At 32.7% G+C, this 15540-nt stretch overlaps 1 protein-coding gene across 2 annotated transcripts; it reads left to right on the forward strand.

Moving 5' to 3' along the window:
* Positions 1–3825: 3825 nt before the first annotated feature.
* Positions 3826–15008, forward strand: LOC145269739 (uncharacterized). 2 transcript variants are annotated; one of them, XR_013865223.1, is made up of 2 exons: positions 3826–4296; positions 5092–8977. XR_013865223.1 is itself a non-coding variant. In XM_080125463.1 (2 exons), exon 2 carries the CDS (start codon positions 10949–10951, stop codon positions 11807–11809), a length of 861 nt encoding a protein of 286 aa, XP_079981589.1. In that variant the 5' UTR covers positions 3971–4296; positions 9107–10948; the 3' UTR covers positions 11810–15008. The 2 variants fall into 2 exon arrangements, 1 of the variants encoding a protein (XP_079981589.1); XM_080125463.1 differs by lacking the exon at positions 5092–8977 and adding an exon at positions 9107–15008 and having other exon boundaries at positions 3971–4296.
* Positions 15009–15540: the final 532 nt, after the last annotated feature.

Here is a 15540-nt window from a genome sequence, read left to right on the forward strand (position 1 = left end):
GTTTTTATGAAAAAATAAATAATTAAAAATTGTAAATAAAATGTATTTAAACAATGTTTTTCGTTTTTTGCCTGCGGTAAAATTTTATTTAATCTGTAAATTTTAAAAGAAATATATTTGTATATTTTTTTTTATTACTCTGTAAAGTGTATACAATTTAAAATAGTGTTTTTTGATTAAAATGTTTTTGCGTATTACCCCTTTTTCGACGGCTTATAATGGCAAAGTTAAAAATATTTTTTATTAAAAAAAGCAATTTTAATGACAAGCTTATATTTTATACGCCTATTTTTAATTAACAATAAGCTGTTTATAAATAAAACCGTTGTTAAATAGTAAAACTTTTTTCGTTAATAAAAATCTGTGACCTAAAAGTTATAAAAGTATGATTCAACTCAGTTAGAACTTCCGGTTCAGTTGAATCGCAAAAAGAGGATCACATAAACATTGTATTCCTTCTACCCTAATTGATATTCTATAAATAGACTACCTAGTACTTACCTTTCCCAATACAATTGATATAAAAAGAATTTAACCATGGTCTCCTTGCACCCCCAAGAAATAACTTCTGCGACGGTAAATGAACTTCAACAGATTGAGTTTTCACAGCAGTCTCTCCATGATAAAGTTGTAATTAAGAAAAGAAGCCGTTCAACGCCTGATATTCAAATATCTCAGCCAGGCATTAGCAACAACAAAGTGTATATTCGTAGCTTTAATGGTACCAACGGAAAAGTTAGCTTTGCGGCTGTGAACTAAAAAAGGCATTGTTCTGCTTTCCTTGTTTGTTGTTAGGGGGTGATGTAACATGGACAAAAGATAGTTTCAGAACTATTAGCAAAATGAAAGATAGAACTGAAAAGCATGAGAAGCACGTTGACAATGTAGTTTCCCTATCAATTTTGGGGACCATAAATATTAAAGCAAAACTTAGTGAGGCCTGCCGACTTTCAATCAATCATCATAACATGAATGTTAAGAAGAACCGTGAAATTTTATCTAAAATAATAGATTGTATTTTCTTTTGTGGGAACTTTGAAACTCCCTCACGAGGACATGATGAAAAAGATGATTCAGTAAATCCAAGTGTATTTAGAGGATTTTTAAATTTTTCATCTTAATTAGATCCAGATTTAAAGAATCACTTAGAAACCAGTAATGTCTTCAATGGTGTTTCCAAGACTATTCAGAATGACATACTTGACTGTCTTTTACAAATATACCATAATGAAATAAGAGCAGAAATTATCAAAGCTTCCTTTGTAGCTGTCATGGCTGATGAAATAACAGATGTGTCTGAACATACACAAATGATCATTGTTTTACGGTACGTCTTGGATGAAAAAATACTTGAACGCATTTGGGGATTCTTTATTCCAGAAAACCAAACCGCTGATAGGATATCAAAATGTATTCTACAACAATTAGATATAATCCTTCAAGGGAATCGCCAAAAACTGATAGCTCAGACATTTGATGATGCAAATGTCATGAAAGGCAAAAAAGCTGGTGCTCAGGCGAAAATAAAAGCAGTTTATAGTAATGCGCATTTCACTCACTGTTATGCGCATCAACTTAATTTAATAATGAGGAATGCAGCAAGCATTACACGAAATGCTAGAATATTTATCTCTAACATTTTGGTTATTCCGACTTTCTTTTCTAGATCACCACACACAGCGTCTGTCCATTTTTCAAGAAGCATCTGGATGTAAGCATTCTACGTGTATCTGCCACAAGGTGGAACTTTAACATACATAAATAGAGTTCATGAAAATGTTCAAGCATAAAAAAACTGTCACTGAAATTCAGTCAACATCATATGTAGATGAGACCGTTGTAGAAGCGATAGGAATTCTGAAATATTTGAACGATGAAAATTTCATATTTTGGTTTGAGTTATTTCATAAAATTATGTCTCATGGTGAAATTATTTCTCGGGAAATTAGCATATATAAAGTCAATGAATACATAACAAATTTCAAAACTGCTATTTTAGAGATAAGAAACACCAAATACTGTGAAAATTCTTCACAAACACTCAAGGGCGAAGCTAAAGAACTGTGTGACTATATATCTGTTGATATAACGGACAGATATTCATTAACTAAACATTTAATACTTGCTAAATTGTTTTACAAGATAAGCTTTGCTAGTTTTAAGAAAAAAAAAACTACCTACAGAAGAGATATCCTTGACAACTGAAGCATATTCCATGATTGACAAAGAAAAGTTTGAAACTGAGCTAGAAATATTTTATAGTAGGTCAGATATCCATGAGTATTGCAAAGTAATTGATCTCCTGAAATTTATTTTGGAAAACAATTTAAATGATGTTCTTAGTGAAATCACAAAACCCATAAAAATTATCTTGACAATTCCCATGACTACATAAGAGATAGAACGTTGTTTTTCAACTCTGAAAAGAATAAAAACTTTTCTAAGGAGCACCATGTGTTGCGAAAGACTAAATGAACTTGCAGTGCTTTCAATTGATAAAAAAGTTCTTCAGCAGTCATTCAGAAGTTAAGGAGAAAATTATCAATTTTTTCTCACAAATTAAAACAAGAAGAATGGAGTTTACTTTCAAATGAATGTAATAAGTAAAATATTTACATCTATTTAGGATTCCTTTAAGTTATTGTATTTTTATACGTGTGCATACGTATAAATTATGTATAATTTTATGTTTGTTTTATTTTTACACAATATTAAAAAAAAAAAAGGTGTTTTCTTTATAACAGCACCCCCACTAATCTTAGGCACGAGCCGCCACTGCCTGACACCAGGATACCATAAGATGTTGGAGATGAAATCACCAAAGCAAACATAACTAGAACTACACTAGACAAAAAACAAACACTTCAAACTAAAATGGGCAGGACTATCAGGTTGACAAGAAAGTTATTGCGATTTTTAACTTTTAAGTTTTAAGTGCCATCAGAATCAATGCCCTTTTGCCAATGCAAAACACAAAACAAGTGTATTTATGCCAGTAATGTAAAAATCTTGCATTCTGGTGTAAATCAAGTTGCTGAAGGCGTTTTTGATATGGCATAGGTTTTTGAAGTATTTCTCAGTAGGATATCAAAGTCTGTCTTTCCAAATATTTTAAAGATTTGTTTCACACAGAAAGTTGCCAAGATGCTTGAAAAAGCATAAGTTGATAAGTGAAATGTCTGGAGAGTATGGTGAATGAGCCAGAGTTTCTTTCGACCGTCTAAGATTTCGGGCTTCCAAATAATCCATGTGACGAGGACTTTTTCTTTTGGTTGAACAAAGCCAGAATCTCTCGCTTTTGGGGGGCTAATTAAGCTATTTTTCTACAAACACGTTTTTTTTTATTTTTTTTTAAAAATTTAATTCAATATCTTAGGACTTTACTTTACTAATTATCTTTGAAATAGACCCAGAAAACTAATAATTTATCTTTCAAAGGATTTTTACAATGAATTTATTTAACTTCAAAACTTAGCTGAACACATTTTTCATAACTTTTTTCTCACTAGAACAAATTTTTTTTCCCTTTTTGAATTTAACTTTAGTCTTTAATTTTTCAAATACTATAAAAAAGTAATCGGAAACCTACAAAAACATTACGGTAAATCGATTTTCAAAACTATGTCCACCCACTCCACTCCACCCTATCTTTATTTCACGATTTTTGCCGGTACCTAATTTTTTTTTTTTTTTTTTTGTAATTCTTGAATTCATTGTTCTAAATCTTCTATTTTACTAAAGAACTTGAAAAAAAAAAATAAATAAAAATCATTTTTTCACAGGTCTTAGTAAAATAGAGTTTACCCCCCCCCCTTAGACGATTTTTTTTATTAGAATAAATGGTCATAGAATAATTTTTGAAATAACCGAACGAAATTGCCTGTAAACACAGGCAATTTCGTTCGGTTATTTCAAAATTTATTTTGCCATGAAGCCAAATAGTCAGAACCTCGAAAAATCACGCAGAACTTAGAAATAACTCTATTTTCATTATTTCCCACTCAAAGTGTCCCATTATGGAGATAGTATACATATTTAAAAAAACAAAAAAAAACAAAAAAAAAAAAACAATAACAAAAAAAAAACAATAACAAAAAAAAACGCAAGGATTAAAGGGAGATTATTGGGTGTGGATCAAATATCAGTATAAATAGGAGAGGAACAATCAGGGTAGGTAATCTTCAAATACGTTTTCGCAACGAGAAATTTAATGTTTAACTTTATATTTCGAAATGTAATTTCTTTCTTTAAATCAAATTCATCATTGGAGAAAAGAAAGAGATTGACAAAAAAAAAGTAAGTAATTCTTAGTTCAATTCAAGTTCTGTCTGTGATGGTTTACAAAATATTTATGCGAAGAAGCGATGCAATGCACGGTAAACACTCTAAAAAAAAAAGAAGTTTGTTTTCTTTTAACTGAAACGTGTTTTTTTGGAGGGGGGGGGTCCAGTTTGTATTTTTTTTAAAATAAGCAAGCGAATAAAAATATACTTTAAAAGTAGTTTACATAAAAAACAGAGTACTACTATAGTTTATCGCCGAAAACGGAGACACGATTTTTCCGGGTACCTGTCGTCAAAATCAGAGGGAAGAAATCAGTATTTTAAACTATGACGAAGCAATAAGCATGAAATAAATAAATAAAAAAAAAATTAAACTAAATAATGATTACTTCCGGAAAGAACTAATTACTACGTATCCCAGCGTAGTATAAACACCCCCAACTTCCACATGTTAAGAATGGCTTTCGAGGTTGGAAGGTGTTTATTCTGAAAGCCGTTCTTAACATGAAGGAAGTTGGGGGTTGTTTATACTAGGCTGAGGCATGTAGCAATAAGTTCTTTCCAGAAGTAATCATTATCAAGTTTGATTTTTTGGTATTTATTTCATGATTCAGTCATAGTTTAAAATAATGATTTCTCCCTCTTATTTTGACGACAGGTGCCCGAAAAAATGGCGTCTCCATTCTCGACGATAAACTGTAGTAGTACCAAAAAATAGTATCTATTTTTCTAATAAAGTACTTCATGAAATAAAGTCTCCATACAAAAAAAAAAAAAAAACTTAATTTGATCATATTTTATTTTACAGAGGAAAATCAAATTTTAATGAGATGGATCGTGTCGCGGCCATCTTGCCTATTTTGCGGAGGAGGAGAAGGGATGCCTTTATACGAAAAAAGAATTAACAACGGGCAAAATGCAAAAAGGATTTAAAAAAGGTAACAGAAACTGTAAAATAAGTAAAAAACAAAAAAAAAAACTAAAATATTTATCGAAGTATTTTTTCAGCCCATTTTTCAAAATAATTTCTTCAAATTTTGATAAACTTTAAGCCGTGATTGGAGTTATCTCCCCTGGCACCTCCTCCTCATCCGCAAAATACGTAAGATGAACGTGACACAATCGATCTCATTATCATTCGATTTTGTCCTGTAAAAAAAAAAAAACTTGATCAAATCAAGTGATTTTATTCCATAACGAGTATGTACATTATATATTTTTTAAATGTACTCGTTTTTAATGTCTTGATTAAACTAAACAAGTACTATTATTTTTTTGTTTTATTTTGAAATTTTTACAAGTAATTTTTTGCAAAAACTAAAAAAAATTTTTGTCCGCAAACGTACTACCTAACTTGGCGACATGTTCATCTTTGGAAGAAGCAAACCTCGTTTTCAATTTTTTGGGTATTTTTTTCCAAGAGTACCCAGCGTACTATAAACACCTCCAACCTCCCCATGTTAAGAATGGCCTTCGAAGTTGGGGGTGTTTATTCCTAAAGCCGTTCTTTACATGGGGAGGTTGGGGGTGTTTATTTCTAAAGCCGTTCTTAATATGGGGAGGTTGGGGGTGTTTATTTCTAAAGCTGTTCTTAACATGGGGTGGCTGGGGGGTGGTGTTTATTCTGAAAACTGTTCTTTACACGGGAAAGTTGGGAGTGTATATTTTGAAAGCCATTCTTAACATGGGAAAGTTGAGGGTGTTTATTTGGAAAGCTGTTCTTAACATAAAGAGGTTGGGGGAGCTTATACTATGCTGGGTACTGTCGTAAAAAAGACCCAAAAAATTCAAAACACCTGTAAACCTTGAATTCAAAACAAGGCTTGTTTCTTCCAAAGAAGATGCAGCCATTTTTTTTTTTTCAAATCCGCTTGGGAAAACTGAAGATTATATAAAGAGCAATAAAAACTACTGTAAAAACCAAAACAAATGAGCCAGGTATAAAATTAACCTTTATCGGCTATGATAACATTTATTTCTTGTATATTTTTATTTTTCGTATTAGGAAGTATGTTAGCTGATTATAACCATATATTATAATTGTTAATCCATGCGAGTAATCTTCCCTGAAGACTCTCTCGGCCAGTGAAGCAGCTTCCAGCCAGAAGCTGGACAGCCAGTATTACTGTAAATAGATATAGCTAGAAGCAGCACATATAAAACATATTCTCTCCATATCTGATGTCGAAGTCCATCATTTTGCGTGTTTATCTTCTTTAACAGTCCTTGATTTTTCAATTAACATTGGTAGCAAAATAAAGCTATGGCTTTGAATTTCATGTCACTGCCATTGGTAGCAGAGCAAAACAAAGCTATGGCTTCGAATTTCATTCCCACTGGCTGTATTGGTTAAAGACAAATACAGCACATGGAAGAAAGAGATGTAAATATGGGAAATGGCTACATTGCTTGAGAAAACGAAACCTACCCCAACAGTGTTTCTGCCTTTGGAAGAAAACCCAGAGAAGCTGTTTTTGAATTATGTGTTGTAACACTAAACAATAAAGATGGAATGACATAATTATACAAAAAATTGGAAACATTATTTTTAGCAGACATAAACCAGTCAACATTTTTGGTTCATGAGACTTTCAAAGGATACTGGAGATAGCCTAACACATCAGTGGGAAATTTTCTTATAAACTTTGGCTGACATGTCATAAGCTGAAAGATTTCAACATCATCCTCCTCAAACCTGTGCTTCCATTCAGCACGATAAAGAGTGTCTCCCTTTACCCAGAAAATGAAAGACTAGTCAAGGCTACAGTTTGCAAGTTAATGTTGATTTCTCTGTCAGGACAGTTAAAAACAAAATTATGCACAGCCTTCCGATGCATCAGCTATGAACTCAACATCCATCGTGGTAAAGGAGGAAGATGTTATCATCTATGCTGAAACCGAATACGGATCTAGTGAAGTTTAATTTTATTTTAGAATGGCTTTTACAGGATTTTTCGCAAAAACTAAAAAAAATATTCTGTACTTTGAATCATTTGATGAAACTGACTCAAATTAAAAATCAACTTTTGAAAGGTGAGTGTTTGGTTGGTCTACTTCAGCAATTTAACCAAATATTTCCCCAATACTAAAAATCTTATTAATACGGACTTGATGATGGAAGATCAGATAATAAATAAGCATGAATTTATAAGACCAAAAAATTCAACCTTCATTGCCTTTCGGGGCCTATGGCGCAATGGATAGAGACGTTGAATCTCTACGGTTTCAGGTGAGTATTGTCTGAAGCTAGCAGTTTCGATCCTCCCCAAAGCCGGCAAGAGGTTTACTTGGCCAAAAAAACATGGTGAGATGACAACAACTATGGAAAGCAGTAATTGCTGTGAATGCAGTTAGGAGATTCGGAGTTCCTATCCCGTCGTGGTTATCACCTGACGAAGGCCAGGGAATAGTTGGCCAAAACATTGTGAAACAACAACTAAACATGAGGATAATAGTCCGCAATAAATAAAATTTAAAAAAATCGTGTAATGGAAACCAGTTCAAAATAAAAATAAAATATATATTTTTTATAATATATTGAATAAGGAATAAAATTTGAAAAAAAATTGTTTCTATTAATAAAAATAAAACTTGCAGTAAAAAAATATTTTAAAGTAAGCAATTTCTTAGTGTGTTCACCGTGCAGTTGACTGCTTTGCAGAAATTCTTGGTAGACAATCACATACAAAATTTTAATTTAACCTAATGTTCTGACTTTTCTGATATTATTTGCATCATTGAATTAATTTTAATGAAATCTCATAGCATAATTTTTTATTAAGGGTAGACTGAGGATTTTACAAGAATACACATTCAAATACTAATATTCTTAACATTTATAATTGTTTACATAATTGAAGCCTTTTTTTAAATGAAATTGGCCCAACTTGAGTTTTTGTAAAACAAATTCGAAACTAAGGAAAAACTTATTTTTGGTTATTTTTTTTTTAGAAAGTATGGTGGTCCAGTAATGTAAAAAAAACAAACAATCAGACTTTTCAAAATCTAAAATTGTAAGTTCAGTACATTTTCGAACTTCATTTTATAATACACTAGCGAGGGGTACCCGGCGTTGCCCGGGTGTTTGGAGGTGTGTAGGTGGGTTTAAAAAAGAAAAAAAGTAAGTATGAGGATCAAACCCGAACCCTTGAGGCAAAGTTGTAAATTAAAGTGTGAACAAAAAAAGTGCGACGTTAACCATTGCCCCACCGCGAGATGCTGACGGAAACACGTTTGAATTTATTCAATTACTTGGATTTAGCAGGTGCCCGTTTTAATGAGTTAATGAGGTCAAGTTTGACTGCGGGATAGTATTCATTTACTGCTGAACGCTATTTTTTCCCTCCCCCAAGACGTTATAGGAAAAAGACTAACCCACATGCGGCGAGTGACAAATACTGAATATTTATCTTCCTGAAATGGAGCAAATTGAATAGACAGACGAGCTTCGTTGTTAACTGTGAGATATTACGATTTATATGTGATATAAAAAGTTTTAAAAAGTTGTGAAGCGAGTGACCGCTTCTCTGAAAAAATCCTTTTGTTGACATACAGAAAAAGCGAACACACATACATACATTTTCGCTTTTATATATATAGATAAGGCAATCATGCAGTTTAATTTTAGCATTTGAGTGGGATGTTGTGGCAGATATCTAAGCAGTTTTATTTGTTCTTGCTCTTACTTGTTTGATTCAAACTCCAACAATCTATTAAGGTAGTTTTTACTATTAACAACAATTATTGCAAGTTGTAACATTTGTTTGAGTTGACTTGATTTTAATATATGTTTAATGTACAAAAACATTCCTTTTTATTCACAGATTTTGGTGGTGAAGTGGGTTCGTCAATATTTTCAATAAAAATATCTAGATATGAGATTAAAACACTTTTAAATCTTATTTAATTAATCTTAATTAATTAATCTTAATAACTAAAACAAATCTGAAGCAATTATTTTTATCTGTTGATGGTATTTTTAAAAAGACAATTTTTTGTTATGTGTGTCTACATTTTGAAATAAATTTTGAAGCATGGAATTTAACATTCACAAACAATTTTTAAAAAATATTAGACAGAGACTTTTTCTTGTGACGCCAGACATTGTAATATGGAACAAGCCTGAAAGAACTGCACACATTATTGATGTCACCATTTCAAATAGCCTTAAAAGAGCTGAACAAAATAGGAAATAGAAGAACCTCAAGAATAAGCTAAAGACAATGCTTTGAATGAAATAAACATTATATCTGGCCTAATGAAAAACATCTTTAAAATATTTGGAAATACAGATCTTGATATCCTAATGAAAAAAATCTTTAAAAATACTAGGAAGCAATCTCTGAAAGACCAAGCTGTAACGAAATACAGATAGAAGCCATAAAAGGAACAACGTCTATTCTTAAAAAAAAGCCTTCGGATATAAATTTACATCATAATGGAATCAAGTTTTAGCTCCAGGAGCGAACCCCTTAATCTCGGAAAACTAGCTGAAATAAAAGAAATAACGTCTATTGTTAGATATTAAAATCGATGATGTGTGCACACGCATATTGTAGAGGAATTTTTATCTACATTTATGTCATTTATAAATATGACCTGAATTGTAATTATCACACAAAACGAAGAAAGGCTTACATTCAAGGCCAGGAAGTTAAACTTGTGTAACGCAAAATAAAAGAAAAAATCTTCATTTTCTCAGCTATCACATTTAAAGGTCTACATATACAGAAAAATATCAATCATACCAGTTACTATGAGTGCCACAGATCTTATGAAGAAGAACCTGAAGTCTTACCTAACTGATATACCTGGTGAACCAAGTGAAAAAGAGATCCAGAGAATTGCACTTAAAGGAACATCGAGGATACTGAAAAGAGCTCTCGGTTGGTTTCAATAAAAAGCAGGGCAATGTTGGCAGCTGGTTTGGCTGCCCCATACCCAGTGTTACAATAATGAAACAAATTTTAAAATATTTGGAAATACAGATTTTGATATCCTAATGGAAAATTTTTTTAAGAAATACTATGAAGCAATCCCTGGAAACCAAGCTGTAACGAAATAAAGATAGCAGCCATAAAGGGAACAACGTCTGTTTTAAAAAAAGCCCTCAGATATAAATTTAAATCGTACTGAAATCAAGTGTTAGCTCCACGAGGGAGTAACCCTTTTGATCTCTCAAGACTACAGTAAAATAAAAATAAATAGGAGACAATATTGATGTGTAAAATCCAGCGTTACAACAGCTGAAAGGTAATGAAAAAAAAATGAAACCAACTTTCAAGATTTTGTTAACATCTTGAAATATTTTTTATTTGGAATATTTGAAATACTCAAGGCAAGACCAAGCTGTAATAATAAAAAAAAGATAGCGACCAGAAAGGTAACAACGTCTGTTCTTTATGACGTGTGTGATAAAACGCTGGCCAACTTTTCTGCTGCTAAGACACATATGCAAACTCACTTCGGACAGAAACCTTATTCCTGAGACGTTTGTGAAAAATTATATTAAAACTATTTAGGTCACTTGTGAACTCATAGGAAGTTGGGGAAAAATTTTCAAATTTTAAGGAAAGCAAAAGTTAGCTCAATAATATTGTTTACTGATCCCTTAAAACTAATGGAAGTAAATTAAATTTTTGTTAAGTTTGTAGTAAGAAATATCCATGATGAATGTACACATCAGACCTTTTTCTTGTGAGGTTTGTGGTGGAGCATTCCCAAGAAGTGCTGAGCTAAAACGACACATGGTAACACATACTGGAGATAAACTATATTCTTGTGAAGTGTGCGGTAAAGCCTCTTCGAACAAAGCCCATGCCAAAGTGCACATGCGAACACACATTGGAGAAAAATCTAACTTTTGTGAGGTTTGTGCCAAAGCATTTCACACAAACTCTGAGTTGAAAAGACATGTTAGAACTCACACAGGCGAAAAACCATATTCTTGTGAAGTGTGTGGTAAAGCATTTTCAAACAATTCACATGCAAAAGTTCACATGCGAACACACACTGGAGAAAAACTTTTTTCTTGTGAAGTATGTGGCAAAGCCTCTTCAAGCAATGCTGATGCTAAAGTCCACATGCGAACACATACTGGAGAGAAACCTTATTCTTGCAAATTATGCAGTAAAGCGTTTTCAAATAGATCGGATGCCAAGGTCCACCTTCGTACACATACTGGAGAAAAACCATATTCTTGTGAAATGTGTGGCAAAGCATTTTCTACGAATTCTGAGTTAAAGAATCACAGAAGAATACACACAGGCGAAAAACCCTTTTCTTGTGAAGTGTGTGGCTCAGCATTTTCTTCCAATTCTAATTTTAAAAAACACATTCGAACTCACACTGGAGAGAAACCTTATGCTTGTGAAATATGTGGGACTTCATGTTCGACAAGTTCAAATCTGAAAAGCCACATGCGAACTCACACTGGAGAGAAACCATATTCATGTGAAATCTGTGGATCTTCATTTTCTCAGCCATCAAATTTAAAGGTCCACATGCGTATACATAAAGTGATATAAAAACGACATGGTCTCTGAAAATAATAAACATTATACCGTTTGTGATAGGAACAATGGGCTTAATAAAAAGAATCTTGAGGAATACTTAGAAGTAATCCCTAGAAAACCAAGCTGTAACGAAATACAGATAGCAGCCATAAATGGAACAGCGTCTATTCTTAAAAAAAGCCCTCGGATATAAATTTACATCGTAATGGAATCAAGTTTTAGCTCCAGGAGCGAACCCCTTGATCTCGGAAAACTAGCTGAAATAAAAGAAATAACGTCTAGTTTTGGATATTAAAATCGATGGTGTGCGTACACACATACTCCAGAGGAATTTTTTATCTACATTCATGTCATTTATAAATATGACCTGAATTGTATTTATCACAGAAAAGAAAAAAGGCTTACATTCAAGGCCAGGAAGTTAAACTTGTGTAATGCAAATTAAGAGAAAAAAATCTTCATTTTCTCGGCTATCAAACTTAAAGGTCGATATATACAGAGAAATATCAATCATACCAGTTATTATAGGTGCCACAGGACTTATGAAGAAGAACCTGAAGTCTTACCTAACTAATATTCCTGGCGAACTAAGTACAAAAGAAATCCAAACAATTGCACTCAAAGGAACATCGAGGATACTAAAAATAGCTCTCAGTTGGTTTCAGTAAAAAGCAGGGCAATGTTGGCAGCTAGTTTGGCTGCCCCATACCCAGCGTTACAATCTTCAAAGGAAGAAAAAGTAAAAAAAGGAATAATGAGGGTCACTACTTCATGTTCGACTAGAGCAAATCTAAAAACAAATATGCGAACTCACATTGAAATATTTTAATCTTCATTTTCTCAGCTGGACAGGGGAAATAAACTTGAATGCCTACTAGAAAGAGGAGAGAACTTGAATGCCTACTAGCCACTATCCTTGAATGTCTAATGTACCATCGTTTGTCAGGAAAAACTGCCTTTTTTCTACAAGCAAACTTTTACTAAATATTAAAAATCATGTATTCATGGCCGAAATTACATCTCGGTATGGCAAACCTATATTAATTTTTATGTTCAATCGAAATCAATGGTGCAAACGTTTCTGATGCAGGGGTGAATGTAATGTTATATAATGTTCTTATACATTGAGAAAATTGTTGGCCAAAAATCGTCAGAAGAAAAGGTTAAACTTTTTGATTAGGTTATTATAGGACAAATATTTCATGTTTTTTTCTTATGTAAAACCAAAGATGCAGTGTTTTTGCTGTTAAGATATATTACATCATCGATAAACTCTCAATAGAATATATATATATATATATATATATATATATATATGTATATATATATATGAAGAATAAAACATGTATAAATACATTGGCTTCAAATTTATTTATACATATTTTATTCTTCAAATTTCACTTAACGCTTCCAACGGATATACACAAAAATAACTACCCAGTTTTTCAAAATGTGCAACCACGCGTCACCTATTCGGCTTTATAAAAACCCCACAGTTAACAACATCACGTGGACTCTTCATTGAACTATCTTTCACTACATCATGTCGAGGAAGAAGAGGAAAACAAAGATTGATAAAGGAGTTTTGCTCCGAAATATATTTCTTTAAAAATAAACACCTGTTTATTTTGTAAAAAAAATCGCATTGCAGTTTTGGCTTCAAATGTATTTATACATGTTTTATACTTCACATTTCACTCAACGCTTCAAATGGATATACACAAAAATAACTACCTATATATATATATATATATATATATATATATATATATAAATTGATTCTTTTTGTAAACATGTTCACACTACACGTACAGTATTCACATAAATAATAAATGTGTAAACAGACATCAAGTGTGTCTCTTTAAATGTATGTATTTTTTTTATTCAATTTTCACCCCAAACAAAGTATAGTGCCACTTTGAAGTAGGAGGCTACTATCAGGGACATAATTTGCAGAGATGTTATTAAGGGAGATGAGCAGCAAGATGTCTGTTCACATTACGCTTGAACTTTTGCATGTCAGTACAGTTGGAAAAGCAGAATCCCAGAAGGGAGTTCCAAAGTCTAGCAGTTCTAAGGAAGAAACTATTAGAGTAGAAGGCTTTTTTACACCTAGGAATCTCTACTGTAGAGGTGGGATTTAGCTGCTTGTCGGGTTTGTCAGGGGTATTTACGTCGAGGGGGTACAATTGCTTGTAATTCGGGAGAGCATTCACCATTAAAAAGTACTTATAGAACAGGCAGAGGGATGCAACATTTTGTCGATGGGACAAAGGCTGAAGCCTAGTTGACAGTTCAGGACCTATCAGATTGGTGACCCTCTTTTTAACCCTGTCCAGGAGTTGGAGGGAAGTAGCAGATATAAATATGTCATAGTCAGGGTGCACAAGAAACAAAACATGGCCGTTCACAATTTAACATCTAAGAGTTAGGTGCGCTAGTTCAAGAATAAAAAGAAGCCTTTTTTGACAATAGGAGCAAAAACGAGAACTCTTAGTAAATATGAACATTAATCCTGTGAATATTTTGTCGGCATGTTCAAGAAATGCTCAAAAAAAAAAATCATGCAATCATATTGAAAAAAAAAAATGCCACATAAACGTATGGAATGCTCCAGATTGCTTTAGGACCATCTTACATGAATCGAGCATCATTTTTTGAGTGGCATAAGAGATTCAAGGAAGACAGAAAGTCAGTGAGGGATGAGGAGAGGTGTGGAAAGAGTAAGAAAGTCAGAACACCAGAATTGATTGGCCAAATAAAGAATTTCATGGATAAGGACGGTCATGTGCCTATAGAGACAATAAGTGCACAGTTTGATGTCCGAGCAGTATCTGTAAACAGAATTATTCATGAGGAACTGAAAATACGGAAGATTTTTGCAAAGTTTGTCCACAACTCCATCCTTGTCACAGATAATTTGACCAAGATGGAGATCGCAACATTCCCTCATCCTCCCTATGATCCAGATCTTGATCCCTGTGACTTTTAATTATTCCTTTAACTCGAGGAAAACCTTGAAGGCTGTTGTTATGAGACAATTTAGGAGATGAAAGAGGCTGTGATAAGCGTCATTGACATGCTCACACAAGAGGACTTCTATATGGCCTTCCAGGATTTGTTGGATCGGTGCAGTAAGTGAATTGCAGCCAGAGGAGATTACTTCAAAGGGGACAAGAGTTTCATGTGTTTACTATCAATAAAAGTGCATATCAATAAAAGTGCATATCCAATAAAAGGGCATATCCAATAAAAGTCTGGAAACTTATTGAAGGCACCTCGTATTTTAAATTGAGTTGAAATTTTTATAGTTTCATGAATCTGTGGAGTCGGTGTATGCACTATCATGAAAAATATTTTCACACTCGAGATGTGTAAAACAGATTGCTACTTATATAATGTGGGTAGATTATTGAGATTGTTACTTATATAATGTGGGTAGATTATTGAGATTGTTACTTATATAATGTGGGTAGATTATTGAGATTGTTACTTATATAATGTGGGTAGATTATTGAGATTGCTACTTATATAATGTGGGTAGATTATTGAGATTGTTACTTATATAATGTGGGTAGATTATTGAGATTGTTACTTATATAATGTGGGTAGATTATTGAGATTGTTACTTATATAATGTGGGTAGATTATTGAGATTGCTACTTATATAATGTGGGTAGATTATTGAGATTGCTACTTATATAATGTGGGTAGATTATTGAGATTGTTACTTATATAATGTG

This window comes from Euprymna scolopes, chromosome 45 (assembly GCF_053919585.1).
Source record: "Euprymna scolopes isolate OS-2025 chromosome 45, ASM5391958v1, whole genome shotgun sequence".
Lineage (NCBI taxonomy): Eukaryota > Metazoa > Mollusca > Cephalopoda > Sepiida > Sepiolidae > Euprymna > Euprymna scolopes.